The sequence below is a fragment of the Ischnura elegans genome, chromosome 3, assembly GCF_921293095.1.
Source record: "Ischnura elegans chromosome 3, ioIscEleg1.1, whole genome shotgun sequence".
Classification (NCBI taxonomy): Eukaryota; Metazoa; Arthropoda; class Insecta; order Odonata; family Coenagrionidae; genus Ischnura; species Ischnura elegans.
This window is the reverse complement of record NC_060248.1, coordinates 124,164,161-124,188,973: the sequence shown is the minus strand read 5'-3', so window position 1 is coordinate 124,188,973 and position 24,813 is coordinate 124,164,161. Positions and strand designations below refer to the sequence as shown.

At 40.8% G+C, this 24,813-nt stretch overlaps 1 protein-coding gene across 5 annotated transcripts in view; it reads right to left on the bottom strand.

Moving 5' to 3' along the window:
• Positions 1–24,813, bottom strand: part of LOC124156504 (eyes absent homolog 2) — a 560,747-nt gene that overhangs the window by 56,225 nt on the left and 479,709 nt on the right. For all 5 annotated transcript variants that reach the window (XM_046531078.1, XM_046531079.1, XM_046531080.1 and 2 more), the window contains one exon: positions 1,417–1,472. In XM_046531078.1, the coding sequence (XP_046387034.1) occupies positions 1,417–1,472 (56 nt within the window). The remainder of the gene's footprint in view (positions 1–1,416; positions 1,473–24,813) is intronic.

Genomic DNA, 24,813 nt, shown 5'->3' with positions numbered 1-24,813 from the left:
GATCCACATCGCCAATGAATCAATCACCCATATAATGCACCATCTCATTTGAGTGGTTAGGAAGCCAAGGGGTATGCAAGTGATTTCTTTTTTCTAAAAACTCTTAGGAAAAGAAATTAGGTATAGAAAAAAACGAGATCAATTAGATATGTACTTAGTAGTGCATTTGATTTTTCAGTCGATGTCAGCACAGAACTGAGACTCACTCGTAAGCCATGGAAACCAAGTTTTTGTGCAAAAACTCTTCTCGGGATATCGCGCGGGTAAGATTATATGAGAGCGCCGACGTTTCAGGTACCGACTCGCTACCCATTCTCACGGCTACAGACAGAAAATTCGAAGTGACCATTGAAGCTCAGCATTAGGAGGGGCCGGATTGGTCGAGTCCCGATTGTTGTCGCGGAGGACCGTGGACCAGCGTAGACTTAGCTCTGGCAAGCATAACTCTTTTAATAGTTCAATTCCAAGAGCTGCTGATCGAATATCCGGTATCTCTGTTTACATTCTTATTCTCAAGTCTTATTCCAATATTAGCCTCTTTGGTTAAACGATCCCAGAATTGATTTGATCGCCATAAAACTCTGGTGTCATCCCACCGTATTTTTTATAAATATAATAATCATATAATCTTACCCGCGCGGTATCCAGAGAAGAGTTTTTACATGTTGTTCGCCGGGAAAGTGTAAAGTCTTACATAACAAGTTTTTGTGCATTTCTTTTCTCATTTTCTGTACCAAACTCTGAGAGAAAATCACTTGTACCTCTTGGATTCCAACCCACTCATTTGTAGTCTCCGCAGGAGCACCATTACGAGCTGATCTGCTATCGATTGACGGATCAACTCGAAAACCTACACGTGAGCGAGTCTTGTTATGCAAACAGCCAGGGATCCAGACGTGATGACGTCACTTTACATTTACATGCATGCAGTTTTGAATCGCCGCTGTGAGCTAGTCACGGTGAGTGGACATCAATAGAGCGAGCGATAAGACGACAGATCGAGCGCCTCGATTGGCAATCGATGAGTTGCAGGAATCGCGGGTCGGAAGATAAGGCGACAGTCATCATTAATTCCGCCATGAATGGGCCTCGCCTTGAAGAGGACTGGAAAGCTATTCAGAAGAACAGGACTGCCGAATATTCCCACGCTTCAAGCCCCGCTTCAAACATCGTGGCGAAGTGTGTACATACATACACATGAAGAGCATTAATTAGTAGGAGATGGTAATTACCTTATCTTTTTTTTCTTCTTATCTTGACCTCGTTTAATACATGTTAAAATATTTCCTGGAGTTTAGGTCAACAGTAACAGGCACGAATAGGCACAGAAATAGGTGTATTGCGTTTAAATATTCTTTCATTCATAACTTGTGACAAATAAGTTTAAATTTTATGACAATAAGTTAAATAAATTACCTTATCCTTTCTGCAGCGGCTTCAGTGTCCGCAATGTCAGGCCTAGGTCGTTTGACCTGTAAAAGAAGAGAATAGCACACGGTTAGCAATAAATTTATATCATTTGCATTACAAAGTATACTCAAAGGAAAATTTTGTACAAAAAATCAAATATCAGTAATTAGCATCATATAGGAGAATATAAAATTAAAATTTACGATAATTTACCCCAAATTTATTGACTATCACAACTAAAATATATTAATAAAATTTTCATATGAACACAAAGTTACAATTTTCAGACATTAAAGTGCACAATTTTTATATTTGGACAGTTATGCAACTGACAGATATACCGTCGGCTTCATTATTGATTTGTTTTTACTAAAGATAACCAAAATATGATGATATTTCAAAGAGCACCCTCGAAATCGCATATTGGGCACGGAATGACGCAGAAATTTATATCTTCAAGAGCGACACGGAGAACATAATATTAGAGCCACACTATATTTCCACGTCCGATAGAAGCGATTAATTAAGAGAGATGATTTTCCGAACGGATAGATATGGGAATTCGTTTTTCCCCCGAACCGCAAAGGACTTTAATAAATGCTAGTCCCAACTTCGTAGAGCACTTCATTTTTTATGCGTGGACGGCTGGTGTCCTAACACCCCGTGCCACACGCCTTTTAGGCGGCTAGTGGGGTAGATGAAATTAAAACCATCCCACCCCATTCGACCTTGCATAGAGGTGGTTAACCTTCTGAAGGTCCTTTCGTGGGAGGAGGAAAAATAATTTTAAAAAATGTATAATGCGCTCAAAATTTCCAGACGAATCTTGTCGCCCGAAAACATTGTATTGCTCTCTCAGTGATTCAACCCGAAGGTTGGTGTACGTAGGTGAGAGTAGAGCTCATCCGGAACTAAGCCACTGGTATGTGAATTTCACACATACATAGGGTAGTAAGGCCAGTTCCTTTCCTTTAGCCTAAAGCAATGACGTGGTAAGAGTTTATTTTGTCTGAAAGCTCCAATAATCAAGTGAAGTCGATTTTATGTCCACTTGATGACCATGGACAACGATCTCATGAATGAAAATTTACGAATTACTACGTAACGAAAGAGACATTCGCCGCGTTAAAGACTATTTGCCCTCAGGGCATTATGGGAAATTCGATGCTCATTTTTTTAAAATGTGGCAACGACCGCTAGATGCCTCCTCCGTTGGGGGTTGTTGTTAAACCGTCAAGGTCCTTAAAATCCTTAACATTTCGTGATAAATAAAGGTTGTCTCACTCACGAATCGGGCTCCCAATTGGCTTGACGTCACCGACGACCATCAGAGTCGCGCATCTGAGATGAACAGACCCGCGCTCCTAGAATTTCCCTGGGCCGATGCTCTCTTGGCGGTACGGCTCATTCATTATACATGAAAAAGATCACTTTTCGAAAATGTATTGCGTTAAAATGTTCTTTCATTCATAACTTGTCACGAATAAGTTTAAATATTATGACACATAAGTTAAATATACTTTAAGGACCTTGGTAAACCGTCATGTGAAATGATTGCCCTTCGTCACCGAGTGAACTCGTTATCTACTTCACTTGATTACTAGTGCTTTCGAAAACACCTCAAGCACTGCTTCGCTTGCACTAACAATATGTATAGTCGGGATCTCCTCAGCTACTTTAGAAAGTGTCCGAGCGATGTGACCTGCACGTCATTCCATCTCTTTGTACTCGCTCCGATGGCCACTCTTCGGCACACCCATTCCTCACCCCTTGACCAGTGGAGGACCACGTGGTGACCACAGGCACAGAGCGAGAGGGTGGGTGGGCAATGCATCACAGTCACTCCCAGCTTCGCACCCTCCTCCTGCAGTCGGAAATGAAAGGGGTCACGGAACCCTGGAGATGGTTGCCTGGGCAGTTCCTCGAAAAACCCTATCTCCTTCCGGTCCCTGTGAAAGGGCACCGCTCCCTTGCAAGTGCCTCCTCCCCAGCAGGGAGCAAGGGGCGGGGAAGGGAAGACAAAGGGGTCACTCCCATTTGCTTCCCTTAAACCCAGAGACAAGTGCACCAGCGCCCTCTGCATTGTCACATGCGACCCTTGGGAGTGCAATGCGTTGAGGCATCTGCTTTTCACACTCTCTCCCTCCATTCACACCAACCTTCCTTTTTTATTCACCTCAATTACCCTCGAAAACAGCACAATAATGCCTCATTCACATTACGATTGTTCCAGCGATTGTCGGAACTATCGTGCATTCACACAACGATGGTTAAAACCTGTGCTGTAATTGACGGTTAGCAAAGCTGTTGAGGTATGCAGGGTCAAGATATTACTGTGTTCAACGTGTATTTACCGAATAATTTTTCTTCCGCCCATATTCTTCCTTCCTAGGACAAATCCATGAAAAAAATAGAGCTTCACGAGCTTTTCGTCTTTCTCTTGTCGCTTCCGTTTCCGGTCTCCCAGCGCCTAACCATCGTAAAGTGGCAACGTTCGGAACTACGTCAACTATTGTCAGGACATGCGTTCATACGGCTAGTTCGGCCTACTATCGTTAGGACGATGGCTCGGACAATCGTAATGTGAACGGGGCATAAGACACATCGGGTGTTTCAGTAACTAAAAATTGTCGATCAGACACATCCATGTCTTGAATAAGAGCAACTGTAACGCCGTGCATTGTCTAACTCCACTTTTATTTATTTTATTTAACTTTATTTATTTAATTTCGTTCATTATTTGGGTTTTGATTGTATAAATTTATACGTTAATGTATGCTTTGCTAGGTTGATGATTGCTTAAAGGAACGTTATCGTGTGCTGTAGTTAAAAATAATGGGATTGCTAAAAAGAAAGTTTGAGAGTGAAGACATGTAATAAAGAGAGGCAATACCAAATTGAGATTTCAAGAAAGCTTATCGATGGCTAAGTTCTAACGACACGTATCTCAAAATTTGGCCGGTTTGAGACAGGCATCTTAAACAAAATGTAATGACATAAAAAAATCAAGCAAAAATCTACTTTTTGTTTGCAAATGTATGCTTCTTTTTCAGTTTAATGAATTTTTGGTTTTAAATTTCAGTGTACAATTGAAAATCTAAATCGTTTCTTTTGCTCTCCTGAAAAGTTGCTATTTTCGAGATACGTGTTCTTAGAACTTAGCCATCGTTATATTATTTGAGGGATTCCGACGTCACACAACCTATCCAGGCGGGACTCGATCCCGCGACCTTCGGTGTGGTAGGCGAGGACTTATTCCCACCGCCATCCAGGCCGATATTCCTGACTTTTCCATATCTCCTGACTTTTCCCTGATCCCGACTCCTAATTTTTTTAAACATCTCCTCGATTTAATAATATCAGGGGCAAAGCAGGCGTGCAAAGCAATTTCATGGAAAATTGCAGCAAGGCATGTACCGTAAAAAAATAAAGTCAAGTAGTATAAATGGAGTGAAGGAGTGCCAATTGGACCCCTTGTGCCCCTTCGCCCCCTTATCGTCTGGATTTTGTTTAACACATCTCGTATAACGACCAGCAATACAATATGCATACCAATTTATATTACAAAATGTATTGAAATCGCTCGTGCGAATGAAGGTGGAAAATCGCTAGAAAAGTTTAGTTTAGATGTTAGAATTCCCCCATATTAAGCCTGAATATACTTTCTATAAAAGAAATGCTAGCCTCTAATGTTAAAACTATCAAGATAGACTTTCCTTTCGAGTTTCACTCCTCGCATTAGTTTACGAGAGCCTTTGGCTTAGCGAGATATCCTCTACCAAACACTATGCAGTTTGGAATTAAAAGCACACACCTAAAACCTACGGTCTGCTGAGGGTCAAAATTTTAATAGTTTTTTTTTGCTGCATCGCAGAGGCTTTGCCTTCGGGCAATGCCCAGTTTGGCTGGAAGTAACCCAGTTAAATTTTTTTCTGTGGGGATGGACCAACTTCCATTAATCATATCGTGCCCGGGTCATTACATTTCTAGCATCTCTACCGCAGCCACGAAGTCAAATCGTTCGTAAAAAGCCCCCTCCAGACACGCGGCCCAAGGCAATGGTCCAGATAGGGCCACACGAGCACACTGACACTCAATGGTTCCTTCTGTAAAGGATTCATTCTATGCAGTAGCCAGCAGAGTGTCGCGGCTAAATGTTTGGCAAGTGAGCGGACCGAAGCAGATCCTTATACTTAGAAGGGGGTGGGTCTATCTCCGTAGCGGTCCATTGCAGGCGACTTCCTCCGCTACTCACCAAACGTATCACTCGCGCCTCCACCAAAAGAACAGCCAACGCCTACATTCAAGATCGCACACGAACTTTAAATTTCCACGACTTTCCCCTGATTCCCAGCCTGAACTTAAAAGAAAAAAACCTGAACACACATTTATTTATTTATTATGTTTTTATAAGAACCTACATCTGGAGTATGCTTCTATACGGAAGTGAGGCATGGACAAGAACCGCAGGGGAGAAAGCAAGGATAGAGGCCTTTGAAATGTGGTGCTACAGAAGAATGATGAAAATCAAATGGATCGACCGAGTTAGTAACGAGGAAGTCCTAAGAAGGGTAGGAGAGAAGAGAAGCCTCATGAAAACCTTAATAAGAAGACGGAACAACCTTATAGGCCACATCTTGAGACATGATGGCCTGATGAAGACAATCGTCGAAGGACAAGTGGAAAGCAAGAATGGAAAAGGAAGACCCCGAACAAAATATATGGAACAAGTAAAGAGAGATGTGAAAGAGAAGAAATACGTAGGTGTGAAAAGATTAGCTGATAGGAGAACTGAGTGGAGAGCTGCGTCAAACCAATCCTAGGATTGTTGACCAGTGATGATGATGATGATGAATGTTCACCCAACATAAACATAATTATAGGGCGAACAATACAAGAATATAGCTACAAAAAAATGATAACAAATAAATAAATAAATAAATAAATAATTAAATAACGCACTCATATTCACGCAAAATATTATCTCCTCATTAACACTTCATTAAATACCCACATTAACACAAAATAACGTATCCCCATTCACTCAAAACAACATACTATCATTCATACGAAAATAATACCATCACACACTCTAAATGGCGCACTCTCATTAACACTTAATTTCGTACCCTCATTCGCGCTTAACGTAATCTTATTCACATTAAATTTCATACACTCATTCACACAAAATTACATATTATCATTCATTGAAAAAACAAACTCTTATTCATGCCAAAATAATACCCTCACACACAACCTAAATTACACAAACTACATTCACACTTAATGAAATACCCACATTCATACAAAATTACGTATCCCCATTCCTCAAAACAACATACTATCATTCATATCAAGCACATGAATGGGAATGCAGTCGTGCGTGGAGATTGTGCGGGATGCTGCGAAATAAAGTCAAGTGGCAAGCATGGAGTCAACAAAGAGGTAAGTGTGGCGAGCCGAATATTGCATCTCGTATAACCTTATTCTTTCTCACTTCTTTATCACGCCTTCTTTATCACTGTTATGCTCTTCTAACGTAAAATCACATCAAATCAAATGCGATTTGTATATCCCTGCGTGGTATAAACCCTGTCGCTTGTTTCGAGCAGGTTCACCTTCGGCTTCACGGGAAGTGCTCCTAATCAACCATCACAGCCTCCACGATTGTAGCTTACAGATGGCGTTGCTGCACTCAAATATCTCCTACACTTCACAAAAAGGATGGCACAGGCAATTTTAGACATTGTTCGATTCAGTGCTGAAAAACAAGTATTAAAAAAATACCCTTTCACTTTAAAGGACAATTTCACTTGCTTGCTCCTCACCAGCATTTTCTTCCATTATACTTATTAACCTTCGATTTAACACTCTTAACAGAATATTAGCAGCATGTGCAACTATACTCAGTATATTTTTTTGTTCCAGTCTTTTTTGGAATTGGTATCATCACAATCTTTAAGAAGTCGGCCGGCCATTTTCCAGTATTAAATATTTTGTAAGTAATTTAGCATTATGAATTTATTTTATGAGTGATACATAAATATAAAAAAATATAATGAATGAGATAGCTATAATGACCACCGGAGTGTTAAAAATAGGAGAAAAATTATATAAAATTGATCGATACAATTGTTGAGATGACCGATGAAAAGTCCTAGCTCGCGTTTGTTATGTCAACAAACGGGAGGTTGCTAAGCAATGGGTGTCACGCGCAGTGCGGGAGTGGTAGTCATGGAGTCTGTTTCTGCTGCCCTCACGCAGAACATATCGCAGTCGTCGACGCGGCGAGTCAATTTAAGATCCATCGTTGAATGCTGCGCCATCACCCTGTGCATCACCTTCATCATCTTCTCCATTGTCATCTCCACGCTAAGGATTCACGTAAGCCCTCAAATCCATCCCGACTCACACAACTGAATAACGCTCACTCGCAACAATTCGCTCATTTTGCAATATAATTTTACATGGTAGATGTGAGGGCGTGTTGGCAAGGGTAGACAATTTTCGTTCAAAAACGGCTTTCTTCACAGGACTTTTTTTCTATGTCCAAGAGAATTACGGAAGTGAGATCTTGAATATGGAGTGAATTTGAAAAAATAACAGGAATTAATGGCGAATACATTCATTAAAAAATGAAGGAAATGCGAAAATTCTTTGGCAGAAATCAGTGTGTAAGTCGTAATTTTACTCAAAATTGCAGAGCACGGAAGATATCTTCTTTATATGGACAAAAAAATCGAAATCCGTGTTAGTTACACCATTCATTACTCGAGAACGGCTTTACCAATTGGATGATATTTGGTTTTTTGAATTCGCCCCAGCCCCGGGTAACAGATTAAACATTAAAATATGGTAAAATTTCACGAAAAAAGTTAATATTGATCTTAAGGGTACTCTTGTAGGAGTTGGTAATACTGTAAAACCCGTTTAATCACACAAAACTAGATAATTTGCTTTGTTCTTACCAATTCAATGACTAAGCTTTGTAACTTTATTAAAAGAATTTTAATAGTTTAAACATATTAAAAATATTAAAATAATATTTAAAAAATTAATTCGAGCTAAGCCAAGCTCCAGTTGACACTTCACTGCCGTGTTTGTAAACAAATCTCGGAGCAATTGTTTATTATCGGTAATGGCTGTGTTCCTGTCGACGAATCGAGCAGATTGATTTAATTTCCTCGGAATTTTTACGACTTCTTTTCATTGAAAGATGAGCTCATCAACAAAGTGTTCCAGAGTATGACTGATAATCACAAATGGTTGAGTGGGCGAGCACTTTTGACAGCAAAGGACGAAGATGTGGATAAATTAAACTTCTAAAAAATGTAATTCAGCATCAAATCATTTGTACACCACATTCACTCAAATCTGTTGACTGCGTAACAAACGAAGACGAAGTCACCGACTATCCAGCTGAATTTTTAAACTTCTTGGATTTTGCTTACTTACTTACCACCACACAATTTACAGCTGAAGGTCAGCTCGGTGGTTATGACGCTTCGAAACCTAAATCAACCAACACTACGCAGTGGAACGCGTTTGGTGATTAAAAAAACTGATAATCAATGTGATCCACGCGACTATATATGGGCGTACCCAGCAAGGGGCAGAAGGGGGTAGCAAAATTCGCGAATGTCTTTGAGGAAAATAATAATTTTTCAAGCAAATAATTCTAAAAACTAATAAAGAGCTGTTAAAATTTCCTTAAAATTTTGATTTCATTCACCTTTCCATGCTTCAATCTTGAACAACCATGACTTGCCCTCCCCTTACCCCCAAGTTTTGATCCTGGGTACGCCCTTGCGACTATACTCAAGAGAAAATTTAATGATGAGGAATTTCTCATTCCAAGGATACCCATGATCCCAAATGATATCTACTTTGAGTTTAAAGAAATTGAATTTCTAATTCGTGTGGCATTCGCGATGCCGATTGATAAAGCACAAGGTAAATCGTTGAAAGTTTGTGGTGTTTGTGCTGATGTGCTCATGAAAACTCTTGTTTATCTCATGGTCATTTATATGTGATATGGTGACGAGTTGGTAAATCATCCGCTTTATTTGTTTTTGCGACTGATAACAAGACAAAAGCTGACATATATCGGAAGGTGCTTGACTCAATAAAGCAAACCCGAATGCGCAGGGTAGATGTTTACGCATTGCAGTAAGAACGAAGTTATCCGCCAAAGCCAACCCCATTCTATCGCATGTAGATTTAACAAAGAACATGTTTCTATGAAAATCCATTTTAACACTTATTTATGTAGCTTTATTGAATTTAGAAATCAATTATTTACGCTCATTAAACCCCTTAACAAGCTTTCTGTGAACCTTTTATTTACAATCTTGCACAATGACACACTTAAATGACTGATTTGCTAACGTTATTCCCTCCCTTAAGCCCTCTGTCCGTTTTCTCTCACGGGCTATTCAAACAGTTGCATTGTTACACCAACCATTCACTCTCAGGTATTCAGAATTATCCTGTCCAACAATAAAATTTGCAATTTCCTTTCGCAGAATGTTATATGACGAATTATCTCGCAAAATTACATCCCCACCACCTATGTTCCTGATCCGATCCGATGGCAAGGAAACGTTCCAGGTCCCCGCTCTTAAGTTCCAGATACCTAACACGATGGAAGTCGAGGATCCCAAACGGATCAGATTTCACGGACAAAAGTATGCATGGCCGACCGCGGCTACATCAACGCAAAGCCGACTGCTTCCAGAGACTGCTATTTGGCTCGCAAAGGAAACGGAACGTCACCGGAGGCGGTGGACCAACAGAATCGCTTACTGCACTACGGAACCGGTATGGAAGCGCTATTAACGCCTTTTCGAAAGGAAGTTCAGAAGTGCCGGGTTTTGGCACGGCCATGGAGAAAAATCCGCCGAAGCAAATTTCCAAAAACAAAAAAAATGTAACTTGTGTTTTCTAACAGCTTCTGCAGAGTGTTTGAATCCTTTAATGATGTCCGCCTTCGCAGGCTCCTTCGTCTCTCTTAACTCGTCATTACTATTTGCTTAAATTGTGATTCAGATGTTTTGTTTCGTTTTCACCCGTTGGATGTTGCAGAAATTGACATAATGAGGCCAATAAATCAATTGTTTTCACCAACATAAACCATGTCTCTTATTAATTGTTTAAAAAAATATCTCCGACAATATTTCCCAATGCCTTCGTCACTGGGGCCAATACGAGATGTCAATTAAAACATCACACCAAGGTGATCAATGAATCCCAGCTACTTCTTTTTGCCTGGGAATCCTCCGAATATGCACGCAAAAGTTTATCGCTTCTGGGATGAAGAAGTGGTCGGGTAGTATTGGCAATCATCATCATTAGTCAACAATCCTAAGATTGGTTGGACGCAGCTCAGCATTCCTCTCTCCTATCCGCTAGTCCTTTCATAGAGATGTATTTCTTCTCTTTTACGTATTAACCAACATTTTTATTCATAATAAGTCTTTTTAAGTAACATTTTTATTCATAATATGAACCCTTTTGGGGGTAGAAGGATCATTTCACAGGTTTTGACTGAGAAAATCGGAAAAAACATACTTTTTCAATATTGACACTGGCGAGGATCACCATATCATGAGGGTCAGGTCCGAAAGGTTTTGGCATTGTGAACTTTGAGAACCAATGATTTAAGGAATGACATAGATCAGCTACCAACTTGACGCGATTATATACTATTAATATTTTCTTCATTCTTAGGAACTTTTAAGTTTTTATGCTCGTTTTCGTACTGTGCATTTCGAAGGCTGTAGGCGAAATAACCAGATAAGAGTAATAATGGTACTATACTGAAGAGACTTGCAACAAAAAAAGCATTCAAATCGTAGTAAATGAAAAGTTGTTCTCTAAAACAGAAATTCGTTATGAAATAATGGCAAAAGCACTGTGATTTCCTTACTATTACCAACGGATTCTTTCGAGCAATAACGTTTACAAGCACTTAACTCTTAAATTAGAGAAAAATTCTGTGTAATAAAGGAAATGATTACCTACTACAAAAGAGTACTATATTAAACATGAACAGCCTGAGGTTAATCCGCATGCTAAAAATTTAGAAAAGTATGCTAAAGATATTTCCTCTTATATAAGATAAAAATGAAACTTCCGCAATCGTGTCATGAAGCCTAGGTTACAAACCACTACATGCGATAGCAAAAGTTGCGTTAACAAAAATAAAGAAATCAAAATTGTTATTGCGAAACACTCAATCTTTCCTGCGGGTTCATAGCGGTTGAGAACGCGACGATTGACGTCACTTCCCGTCAAAGGGTTCAACTGTTCCCCGATGGAGCCTCGGTGGCGCTGCCACACGACGGTTAATGAGGTAATTAAGTCGCTAGATGACTGCGGCGCCACTACCGTGATCAGCGCACACAGCATTTGATTTCCTCGCATGTGAATGGAATATGCAGATAACCACGCAGTTTGTACAGTGGCTGACTGCGTAATCATGTTCAAAGAAAAAAAAAGATTTCACTCTAATCATATAAGTAAGAACTTTGGCCAGAAGGTTACGATTAACAGAAATTTGCATTGAGAACATCGAAAGATGCAAGAATAAAGCTAAATTTTGGCGATATCTAAACATAATTTATAGAATTTTAAATTTACACCCTATGAAAGTTTTCTACGTCGTCTGCCCATTTTAAGACGTGCCATCATCGGGTGATTACGATTCGCATCAAAATCTTGTGACATCCTATGGAAAAACAAAAGTCAATTTTAGCTTACTGTTTGGAGATAATAGTGATCACATGCGGAGCATCGATCAATCTATTAGAAAAAGGAAGGGCTGATTATGGAAGCATCGACAAAATATATACCACAACTTAAGAGAATACTCACATAATCATATCTATAAATTGATTGGATAGACAAATTTTTGTACATGAAATTGAAACTCATAAAACTAAAACACACTGTAGCAGTGGCGTAACTATGGGGGGGATAAGAGGGATAGATCCTCCCCCAAAGCCTCAGAGAAATAAAAATAATATTCAAAACTATTGTCTGATTTGAACATATAGTAAATTTTAACGTAACCTTTTAACGAAACACAAGTTTTAAGTGCCAAAATTATTTAAAATGTATTTGCAGGCATGTCATTTTTAAAACATTTTCCCAAACGGGGGGGAAAGATCGGCCTTGCCCCCAAAGCAAATTCCTAGTTACGCCGCTGCTCTGAAAGGTTCATTTTGTGATGGTTATTACGTGAATGGAAGGATCTCGGTCAGCAATAGATAACTTCGTGGCCAAGATCGAGTAATTCTTTTCCTGAATTCGGAGATGGAATAGGTAAAGGAGTACCCAACTTATAAGTGACAAGCAATGAAATTGCAAGCTGCCAAAACGTAGCAACTAAATTAAAGATCGTGAAATGTAAAAATACATAATAAGAATGAAGAAATAAAAATAATAATGTGATAAGAAATTACCTAATAATTAAGAAGTATATGCAAAATAAAAATATAAATCTTACTTCATTATTTCCCTAAATTTTCACATTTCGTCTTCTTAAATTTATCACCCCTATAGGGTGGTTTCCTATTATTTTTTATTGCCTGAATCGAAAGATTATTACTCCTGGAGTACGAATTTCACGCTTTTAGATTTTTAAATGACGATATCTAATTTTCGCGATTGAATGAAAACTGAAAATTTTCAATCACGCGAGAACGCGACTGCTAAGTATGAGTACTGGGAAAAGTCAATGTGACGTCATTCTGGTTCCGGCTGCCGCTGTGTGAGGCCACCTTGGTGCGAGGCTACGAGCGCCGCTACGATGCAGGTTGCTAGCAGGTAGCAGAGTACTCTGCTAGCTGGTAATTCTTGGCTTAAATAAGGATTATTGATGCCCTATCAAATGAAGGAAACTTTCCGACCATCGGCAGTTTTAATAGGTGATTATTAAGAGGCGTTTCCCTGAAGTCTGTATCTCATGCATGCATTGGTAATCTCAGACGATGTAAAACTCCTATCTACTCGTAAAGAAACTAGGTCCCTGTGACGTCACGAGGAGTGGAATCGCATGGGCGCCAATCTGGCCTTTTTCAAATGCAGTTAAAATTGACCATTGCCTAAACTGGGATTTTTGAAACCAAATAATTTATATATTATGAGTACAGTAATGGTGGGTAACGAATCGCAATCAATGCCTTTCGTTTCCTTTGCTGAGGGAAACTACCCTATTATTTCACAGGTGTAGCGGGAGAGATAGAGGGTTAACCGTCGTAGTGGCTGGTATTTGAGCGACGTCCGAACTTGAACGATGGGAGGATAGGTTTTTGAGCATGGACGGCGGCGGCATCTATTAAGAGGGTGACGAAGCACAGCGGGATCGTAAGGAGAGAGAGGGAGGCCATCAATCATAGCAGCCAGAAGGAGGGGAGTGCCCCAATAGTTCATTCATTACTGCAGTAGAGAGACGGTGGCGCCGCCCCTGAGGGGTGGTCTCGACCTTCCCATTTCATAAAACGCGTCCTCAAACACACACACACACTCACGCGCGCTCCGTGGAGGGAAGAGGGCGAAAAAAAAAGAGCGGAGACAAAGCGGAGATGGATTGCTGCGTCATAATGGTATCGCTACAGGCGGGAAAGTGAATGAGATTCCAAGTGGGTGAGGTGGACGAATGTGTTCACGGAGCAGCACGTGTAAACATTGGCGTAGGCAGCGGCACTCCTGAGGTCCAGAAGCTTGGGCCATCGGTAAAAGTTATCGGAAAATAATGGAGGCCTTCGAGACCTGCAGCTGGAGGAGGATGCTGAAGATAAAATGTAGGTATATATATGAGTTCTAATATGGAAGATTAGGAGAAGAAAGGGCATTATGGCTCACTGAACGTCAAAGTGGAACACAGTACATATGCCACTTAATGAGACATAGCAATAGGGCTATGATCGCCGCTACGATGCAGGCTGCTTCATGCCGAGCATGGCGGTTGCGTAGAATACCCCTCTCAGCGAGAGGGAGGTTTTGGGGGATAAACCCACCCCCCGCCCCCCAGAGCTCAGAGAAATGTTTAAGTTTAATCTATTTTACGTAATTGGATTAATATGACTTATAGAATAGTTTAAGGAGCAATATAATATCCCTCAGAAAGCCGTAAAACTCAACATTTTGAACCATTTATCTTAAAAATTTTCTGGGGGAGGGCTCCCGCACCTCCTGCTTACCCTGGCGGGTACTCCATACCCCCTATAACTCCCCAGTATTATTTGCACCTAAAATACCCCCTAGCCTTAATTCCCCGCTGCGCCTCTGATCATGGCTTGGCTTAAATAAGGGTTATTAATACCTTGTCAAACGAAGGCTTTCCGACCTTACTAGGCAATTTTAATAATTTCCTCAGCTCTGTGCCTAATGCATGCATTAGTAATCTCACTTTTTCAAATGAGGTTAAAATGGATCATTAACATTCGTCTAAACCGGTATTTCTAAAACCAAATAATTTGTATGTTATGAATACACTAATGGTGGGTAGCGAATTGCAATCAATGCCTTTCGTTTTCTCTGATGAAGGAAACTACTCTATTGGGTGGGCATGCGATCAAGAAAGATACGGGGAAGAAGAGAAGAGACGGGTAGGTAAAAAGAACTATCGAGAAAGAATAGATAGGGATAAATGGAGGGCTGCAATAAATATATCAATCTTAGGATTAGAATAAAATGATGGTTTGTGAGACGACTATAGCTTTCGCTTCCAACCACGTGGGCCTAGGTTAAAATCTCAAAGGTGGCTAAGAGTTTCGAGACGTAGTCTGGTCTTTAGGTAGCGTTGCCTAGGTACACCACCCTCCCCTACACATCTCCACCCGTCCATCGCTTCCCCAACCTTGGCGCAATTAACGTATGCTTTTGGTCGACTCCCCCAAGAGCCAATATGACAAAGTAACTGTGGAATTAATCAATAGGGTGATTTCCAATTATTTTTTTATTTCCTAAATCGAAAGATTATTACTCCTGGAGTACATATTTCAAGCTTTTAGATTTTTAAATGACGATATCAATTTTTCGCGATTGAATGAAAACTGAAAATTTTCAAGCGCGTGAAAACGCGACGGCTACGTATAAATGCCGGGAAAACTCCTAGTGACGTCGTTCTGGTTTTCGCTGCCGCAAGTGAGGTGACCTTGGAGCGAGGCATAGAGGCTGATACGACGCAGGATGATAGCAGGTAGTGGAGTACCCTGCTAGCTGGTAGCGCTGGGCTTAAATAAGGATTATTATTCCGCTATCAAACGAAGGAAACTTTCCGACCATAGGCAGTTTTAATAGGTGATTATTAAGACATGTTTGCCTGAGCTCTGTGCCTCATGCATCATGCATTGGTAATCTCAGACGGTGTAAAACTCCTATCCTCTCGTATAGGAACTAGTTCCCTGTGACGTCACGTGGAGTGCATCGCATGGGCGCCTATCTGGCCTTTTTCAAATGAGGTTAAAATTGACCATTACCATTCGTCTAAAATGGGATATCTAAAACCAAATAATTTGTATATTATGAATACACTAATGGTGGGTAACGAATCGCAATCAATGTCTTTCGTTTTCTTTGATGAAGGAAACTACCCTATTATGATTACTTCAAATTCCTATATTCCACCAAGTTTCTTCGCCAACCATCGCGTTTGATATCCAAGTCTATCGCATCCTAGTTCGTTTCGTCCTCCATCCAATCTCCTCCAAATTAACCCCTCCGACGTTTCAACCTCACCTCCGTCTCTTGTCTTGAGCGTCCGCTTTTCCTCACCGCATAGGGCCTCGATCCCAATCAATCTCTTCGTCGGAGGTTTCGGCCGCAGCTCACGGGAGCGAAACGAGCCAGAGGAAAGGCCTTAAAGGAAGGAATGGTATGGGACGCGAGGCCTTTTTTTACTCTCTCTAAGGCGATCACCACTCGGGAGTCGAAGAGGGCCACTCCTAATGAGCCTTCTGCGGTGAGCCTTTGGCGTCCCCCGAGAGGTCAACGGTCGCCCTCAGTTCATTAGCAGCATGTTAAAAAACCTCTTCCTCACCCACCCCACCTACGTCCCATCCCTTATCGTTTATTTATTTACAATTACAGCCTCTCAATGAATACGTAATGTCCAGGAGGAAGAAATGCATCGTCACGGCGACGGCGGAGGGAAACTGATGCGCCCTCCCGATATGCTTTTGTTTCAGCCCCTCCGAACGACCACGCCCCCTTCCATCCCATCCCACGCAAGCACGCAAGCACGCATCATTTAAGGTCAACCCACGGACCACAGATTGAGGAGCGGAGATTTACGCCGATATGGAGTGGAGTCGAGACATCTCACTTTGCGGGCACGCCGCGCACTTAAGACAGTATTTTCATTTGATCCGATCGATTTCTACGAGTAGAAATGCCTCATTCACATTACGATTGTTCCAGCGATTGTCGGAACTATCGTGCATTAACACGACGATTGTTAAAACCTGTGCTGCCCTCTAGTACTGACATCTAATGCGAACGGGAAATTAACGGTTAGCAAAGCTGTTGAGGTATGCAGGGACAAGATATTACTGTGCTCAACGTGTATTTACCGAATAATTATTCTTCCGCCCATATTCTTCTTTCCTAGGACAAATCTATGAAAAAAATAGAGCTTCACGTGCTTTTCGTCTTTCTCTTGTCGTTTCCGTTTCCGGTCTCCCAGCGCCTAACCATCGTAAAGTGGCAACGTTCGGAACTACGTGAACTATTGTCAGGACATGCATTCACCAACGGCTAGTTCGGCCAACTATCGTTGGGACGATCGCTCGGACAATCGTAATGTGAACGAGGCAAAATCGATAATAGGCGCCGAAGCGAATACCTTGCGAAGGATATTACGAAAACTAGATGTGTCGAAATAAAAAAAATAGTGAGCAAGCCCGAAGTAATGGAATTACGTAAGATTAATAGTTAAATATTAATGTGCGTATAAATAAATGTAAGGAGGCAAAGATGCACGCGAAAATGCACCCAATTCGCAGGAATTATTAACAAAGGTATATTAATAAAGACGATTAAAACAATAAAGGCTTAAAGGATAAAAAATAAAGGATATTCTAAGATGTTTCACGCAGTCGCATATGTTCCGTTCCGGTCCTACAAAATGGTTCACGCGCTCACCCATTTGACTCTGAAATAAAGCTTTAATAAGGAATAAATAACAAGAAATTAAGGTTCTATAGATCCAAGATAAATAGAAATATTGAAAGGACTTTAGCCAGAAAATGAAAACCGATTATAGAATTATTTCGGCGCGAAATATTCATACCGAATACTTTGGAAGAAAACATACTTGCTAAAACCAGGGAGGACGACCAAAAACTGCCTATGAGAAATAAACTTGTAAATGAAATGGGTTTTGCCACGAATGAAGCCGATGGAATAAGGTGAAATTAAGCCATTGGCAGCAAACCGAGACGTTTAGAAGTTTGGTCTACTTGTTTCTTAAGAGTTCTCTTCTTGAACACTATTTCGAGTGCGAAATCTTCCTTCGCCTTTCCTCTTCTACTTGCCATAACTTACAAATCCCACCCTGTAGACCCAAATGTTGATCATCTGTTGGCTATCCTCAACTTCACTTCTCAGGGTCTGCGTTTATAATCCAAATTACGCAGCACGCCAAGTTAGGAAGATGTCTTTCCACTCTCAAACATTCCGTTGCCGAGCTCTTGAGTCCCTTCAGAGTGATTCTTAAAAAAAACTTTTTTATTACGACGAGTGATAATTTTCTATAAACATATCTAGGCTTTAGGGCATCTTTATATGATTGTATTTTAAATATTTATCATATTATATAGTTTATAAGAGTAGCTTATCGATAACTAATTTTAAATGCTAAATGTATCATAGACACAAACAAACGGCGCGTAGTAAATAAAAAAATTTAGGCCGGTGAAAACATTTTGCATATGCGTCGAATCGGGGAAGCATTCTTAAAACGCCGTGGCTATATCACCAGATGTTTTTCCTTCCGCACGCAAAGAAAAAGTAAACCTAGGGGAATAAAGGCAATCCCAATTAATTTTCTAAAATGAAAAGGAGACTTCGTTTCGAACCATAGAGGTCATAATCAAGACTTGATAATGACCTCTATGGTTCGAAACATGTCGTACGGACAAAAATCAATTAGTGGAAATCAACGAAGTCTCCTTTTCATTTTCGACTATTAACTTCCACATAGTTGAGCCTAATACAATTGGACCAATTAATTTTCTTGGAAAATACTTTTGAGGTGCGCCAATTGATGACACTGAGGATGTCCACAGCAGAAGCCATGATCTCCATAGGGTCCATAGCCAAAGAGTATTTATAAAGCGTTGGCTCAGGCCACAAAGCCTCGTGAGAGGGAAGACACTGATAAGAGCTCACCGCTCTTTAATCTCGCTGTTGCAAAGGAATGCACTTCACTCCTTTAACCAAATTCCGTCGCTGACGGAAATGCGAAGAGTATAGTGTGTGTTTTCGACGACGCGACGGCAAAGAGAGACTCGTATAATGAGCTGAATCATCATCGCAGGCCTCGGCAGGAGAGGTCTATGAATAGAGTCGATAACAAACGACGCAATCGATCCACGTCGACTCTTTCGTCGATTCGATTAACTCGCGCACTCATCACCATCCGATCTCTTTTTGAGAAGAGAAAGACAAATGAAGAGAAATAAGCGGACAGACTCATTTCCGAAAATCAGGGCGAGTATCAATTTAAATGGCCGCGTGTCTCTCTGCCGCCGTGACATCGTCATCCGATACCTCAACGGAGAGAGACCCCCCCTTCCCTCCCACTCCCCCCCCTTTCCACAGACGCCATTCATTTCCCTGGGGCTATTTTCGCGTCGCCATGGTAATCGAGATGAGCGCGGGAATTGAGAAAGAACCCCCCCCTCCTCGCCCTCCCTACTTGCTCGCGAAAAACCGGCCTTCCCTTCTTCGCACCGCGGAAAAACCAAACAAAAGAAGGGAGAGAGGCGCTCGCCGAGGCTGCACGGGAGCCGAAAGCCGATACCAACTCCGAAACCACCAGACATCGGAATACAACGCCTATATTTCGATTTAAAAAAATGATTCAAAATGCTCACCGATCAAAATCTGAAAAAAAACGGTGTAGTGAGAATGCGGATATACGCTAACCAAGATTTTGGCATCAATCGGAAATTAATTTTTCTTAAACTCGAAATGAGCAATTCAGCCTCTAGCATACAGAATAAAAAGAATCAATCAAACAATCAGAAATATCTTAAACCACATTTACAGTGGAGCATGACGGTAAGCCAACTTAAGAGTGGGCAAAAATTTCGATATTTAGGTAGGAAAACTGGAAAAAGAAGTTTATTATAGCGTTGAAAATTTTAAAATTTGAGCCTCGTTACGTGCGGGAGTCGGCCATCTTGTCCTCCTCCCTCTCAAATTTTGGTGTAACAATGAGGGAGAGTCCGCCATGTTGGGAGGACGACGCGGGGGCGTGAAAGCGGGGACGCGGCGCAGTTAATCGCCTCATTTCGGAGTGCAATCAATTACGAGACAAAATGGAGCAGGGGAGGGTTGGCTCCACTCCAAAGGACGTAAATCTCCTCCTCCTCCCTCCTTAGCGAGGGGGGGGGGGGGGGAAGGAGGATTAATGAGACTGGACGCCTTCATCCCCAACACCAATCTTTGCTCAAGAGACACCCACTCACATGATACTCGGTGAATGGTATTTGGAAGGGCTGAGAGTCACCTGCTCCACGAGGAAAGGGAAGGGAAGTAAGGGTGGAGAGAAACCCGGCGTTGGAATAGGGTGGTTTCCTATTATTTTTTATTGCCTAAATCGAAAGATTATTGCTCATGAAGTACGTATTTCAAGCTGTTAGATTTTTAAATCACGATATGTATTTTTCGCGATTAAATGAAAAGTGGAAATTTTCAAGCGCGCGAAAACGCGACGGCTACGTATGAATGATGGGAAAATCCCATGTGACGTCATTCTGGTTCCCGCTGTCCCCGTGTGAGGTGACCTTGGGGCGAGGATATTGTGCGCCACTGCGATGCTGGCTGCTATCAGGTAGCAGAGTACCCTGCTAGGAGGTAGCGCTTGGCTTAAATAAGGATTATTATTCCGCTATCAAACGAAGAAAACTTTCCGACCTTATGCAGTTTTAATAGGTGATTATTAAGACATGCTTCCCTGAGCTCTCTGCCTCAATCGGTAATCTCTGACGATGTAAAACTCCTATCTACTCGTATAGAAACTAGGTCCCTGCGACGTCACGTGGAGTGGAATCGCATGGGCGCCAATCTGGCCGTTTTTAAAAGAGGTTAAAATTGACCATTAATATTCGTTAAACTAGGATTTCTAAAACCAAATAATTAGTATATTATGAATACAATACTGGTGGGTAACGAATCGCAATCAATGCCTTTCGTTTTCTTTGATGAAGGAAACTATCCTATTACTCTTCACGGAAGGCAACAAGGAGCCACGGCTCAACGTCGGACGGAGTACTGTGATCGATGTGCCCTCCACAAAACACTCAAGTGGGGATTTGGCAGTCTGCGAAAACATCTCCGTCTTATTGCTAAATGGGATATGAACCTCGACCCACAGGGTGAGAAACCAACACTTAAGCAATCTCACCAACCATTCAGCTACATTTCCACGACGCGACGGTAGGAACTCCGTGAAAATTGAAGTTGACGCTGCAAGTTCAAAGCACGACCCTCTGCAATATGGCGGAGGGACCATTGTTGCTATGGACTCGAAATAAATGTAAACATGATCGCACAAACATGGCTGCGCAAAAACCAAAGCCAACCCTGAAACTTCGATATTTTTCTGGGAATTGGGAAAAGATAGAAATATTTACTATTATATGTAATCAAAATCCTAATGTGTATGATTTTTAGTGTGCATTGAATTAAATTGCGACAACATTGAACAGTTATAAACAATTCTGAGTAAAGAACGGGGTTTATATTCGTACCTAAAAAGGGAACACTATTTTAATAAGTATATTCAATAAACTGTCGGCCGTATCTGGTTGCTGCAATTGTTTTTTTGTGGCCTTTCACTCCAAATGCATACCTCATAACTAGAATTTTCATAGTTTCAACGACAAAAGAGGACCTAAATCTTCTCCCAAAGTCACCGTGTGTTCACTACTATGAGGGCTGAGGAAATGACGTGTGAACTCGAGAGGTTCGTTACAGCCGCTATTTTGGTCATCACTCAACCCTACCGCCGTAAAACAGACGAATATATCTGCCTCGAAATCGTTCCCTACCAATCCCCACCCCTCCCCATCCGAAGAGTGGAGTGGGGAGAAGGGGAGGTTTGTCGCCTCATTTCGCGCTCACATGGGCGACACTGTCAAACGAGGCGGGTGGCGGACTAACTACTTTCGCGACAACATCACGCGTTTTCTAAATGAACCAGATACAGGGGGGGTGTGGGGCGATCAGGGCCCCCCCTCATGGAGCTCATGATGGGCCCATCTCACTTTTTCGGGGCCTTACTGACTTACATTATTACATATTAGGGGGCCCTCCCCCTCAAAATTTTAGGAAATTGCATGCCCAAATATGGAAATTGACGCTAATCTAATGGCTCTTAAAAACTTTATAGAATTTAATAAAAAAATAGCAATTTTGCAAGAAGCAATACAATGAAAAGTGAAAATTTCATAGCTTATAAAATTCAAGAATATATTATGGTTCTATAATTAATTTACGGAATATAATCCTGCACAAAAACCTAAAAAAAACCCTCTAAAATAACGTTTCCGAATTGCATTAAAAAACAATCAGGTTCTCTTCTATCGTCTAACACCTTTATTTTATTTTTATATACTTTTTTACTCTGAGTATGTTGTAAAAAAAGCAACTAATAAAAAATCTGAATGTTAAAATTACAAAAAAACCTTTGGTAATCCGAGTCTTTTTTTAATACACCTGTAACACACGCTTCTCGATAGACGGGAGCGTTGTAGGAGTCCCCTAAGGTAGGGGCCCTCGGCGATTGCTGACCAGCCGACCTGGCCAGACCGCCCTTGACTGGATAATATTAATTTCAGACCCAAAAAAAACTCTGCACACTGCATTTTCAAACTCACTCGCTCACCAGTGTTTCAGCCTGTGTTTTGATTCGGATATGTGAAGGTAGAGCTCAGCCCCGACTTAGTCGGGTGAATATCACACATTCAGGGAAGGGAGGCGAGTTCCTTCCCAAGGGCCACCTCCAACGACGTGGAATTTGAAGTGCGTTATCCAATGACTCACCGGGATTTGAAAGCAGCTCCTTTTGGTCAGAAGCCAAGCCCCCTACCCTTTATACCCTTTCCCGAAAATTGATGAACTGGATGATAAAACTAAGCAATTTTCACGAATCTTAAAAATTGCATCAGCTTTTAATAATTTTAACCATTGGCCATCCCTCCACATTTCCTAACTACTATGCAAGGACACATCTTAAGAATATTTCATCAAGGCAAAAGGATTGAGCGAAATGGCATCTGAGAAATCAAGACTGGAAGCATTGTCGATGTGGTGCCACAGAAAAAAGATGAATATCGCAAAGATGGGACGCGTATTAAATGTTGAAGTCTTGGGAAGAGAGGGAGAAAAATAGAGGTCTGCTGAACACCATAAGAAGAAAATGGAACAACTAAATCATCAGACAGGGTAGAGTGAAGAAGAGAATCGACCAAGGATGGAAAGGACGAATAAATTAGGCCTCGAATAAAATGCGCGGAACATGGAATAACGGATGTCAAAGAGAAGTACGTGAGGGCGTAACAATTAGCACGTAATAGAATTGATCTGAAAGCTGTACAAAACAGTCCAAGGATTGATAATGATTAATCATGATAAACGAATTATATTTAATTTAATATTTTATTATACATATTTAATTTAATATTTATAATATTTAAGAGTTTTTCTAGGGCTCTGCCCTGGGTTATTGGCTTCATTCCCGCCTAATACGAAAACGACTCGCTTCCAATTTGCAAGGCGTGTTTATCTAGCCGCATCAAGACTGAAATCTGATTAAGAAATACGACACTGTTAGATTTAATAACTCCTCAAAAAATGTGAAGCGAGTCGTTTTCGAAACATTAGCGTTAACGAAGGCAATAACTTGGTAAGGAGCCCGAGAATAAATCCTAAATAAATGTAGCGTAAGAATTAGTTCCATAATTGATAATTAATTCTGTGCCGACAGAAATCGACAAACATATTATTTTCACATTGCATTTATTTAATTCCACAGGAAAATTTCGTTCGAGGGAAACATTTTTTGAGGGCGTTGGTTACGTGATCTCAGTGGTGTCAAGTGGGTGGCGCACGTTTGCGGGGCATTTGCTGAATGATATCAAAGAGAGGCGGTGCAAGATACACGTAAATATTCATTCATCTTACTGATATTTGACAAGTAAATATTATTATTTTTAACTATAGAGTAAACAGCCTGGATAGTGTAGTGGTCAGCGCAGAGGCCTGGAAAGCCAAATCCCATCCAGGGTAATTTTTCATCATGGCAATTAATGTGAATTTCCCCGACATTCAGGCTTCGAAATAAACGACAACTAGAGAGTGGCCACGGCCGCATTGAGAATCTTGGTCCGAGGGCTATTCAGCCCACTGCATCAGCATCCGCAACGTCTAAAATGTGAGATACACGCAGTAATCTCCCTTCATGGAAAAATAATATATTTTCTTCAAACGGCTCTGTGCCGCACTGGGCTAAAATATAGGAAAAAAGCAATACAAGATTCATTTTCACTTTTTATTTTGGAAAAAAAGATAATTTATAATTATGCAATGGTTATTTCACAAAACAGTGAAATAATTTCATTTTTAAGCTATGTTTTTATACAGGCAGACGTCGATGAAGTTCACATTAATATCAATTATTCTCCCCTTTTCTTTTTGAGAAAATAAAACAGAATAATTATGCTATAGTTGCGGCCTAATGAAAGAAACGTAATTTTCAGGCATATCGAGATATAAATGAGCATTGAAAAAAATCCGTTTCAGTAAACAGTGGCGTAGCCAGGGGGAGGTCCGGGGGGTCCGACCCCCCCTAAATATAAACACACAATTATTATCCTTCATAAAAGAAAACAAAATATTGAAAAATCATGAATTCACAAAATATTTCTTTAACAAATGAAGCTTTTTTGATCATGAAAAGGGTTAAAATTAGTTTAAAAACCTCTGTTATTAAAAAATTCCTCCCCTGGTTTTGGACTACCCCCGAACGAAATTCCCGGAAGGAAAGATTTTATTCTATTGATGGGATTATTTTTTAACTTTTCATCATATGCGCACTGTCCACTCCTATTTACGAAACAGGTCGTGGTTTAAGATATGTGGAATCGGGGGCTGATTCCTCACCAGTAG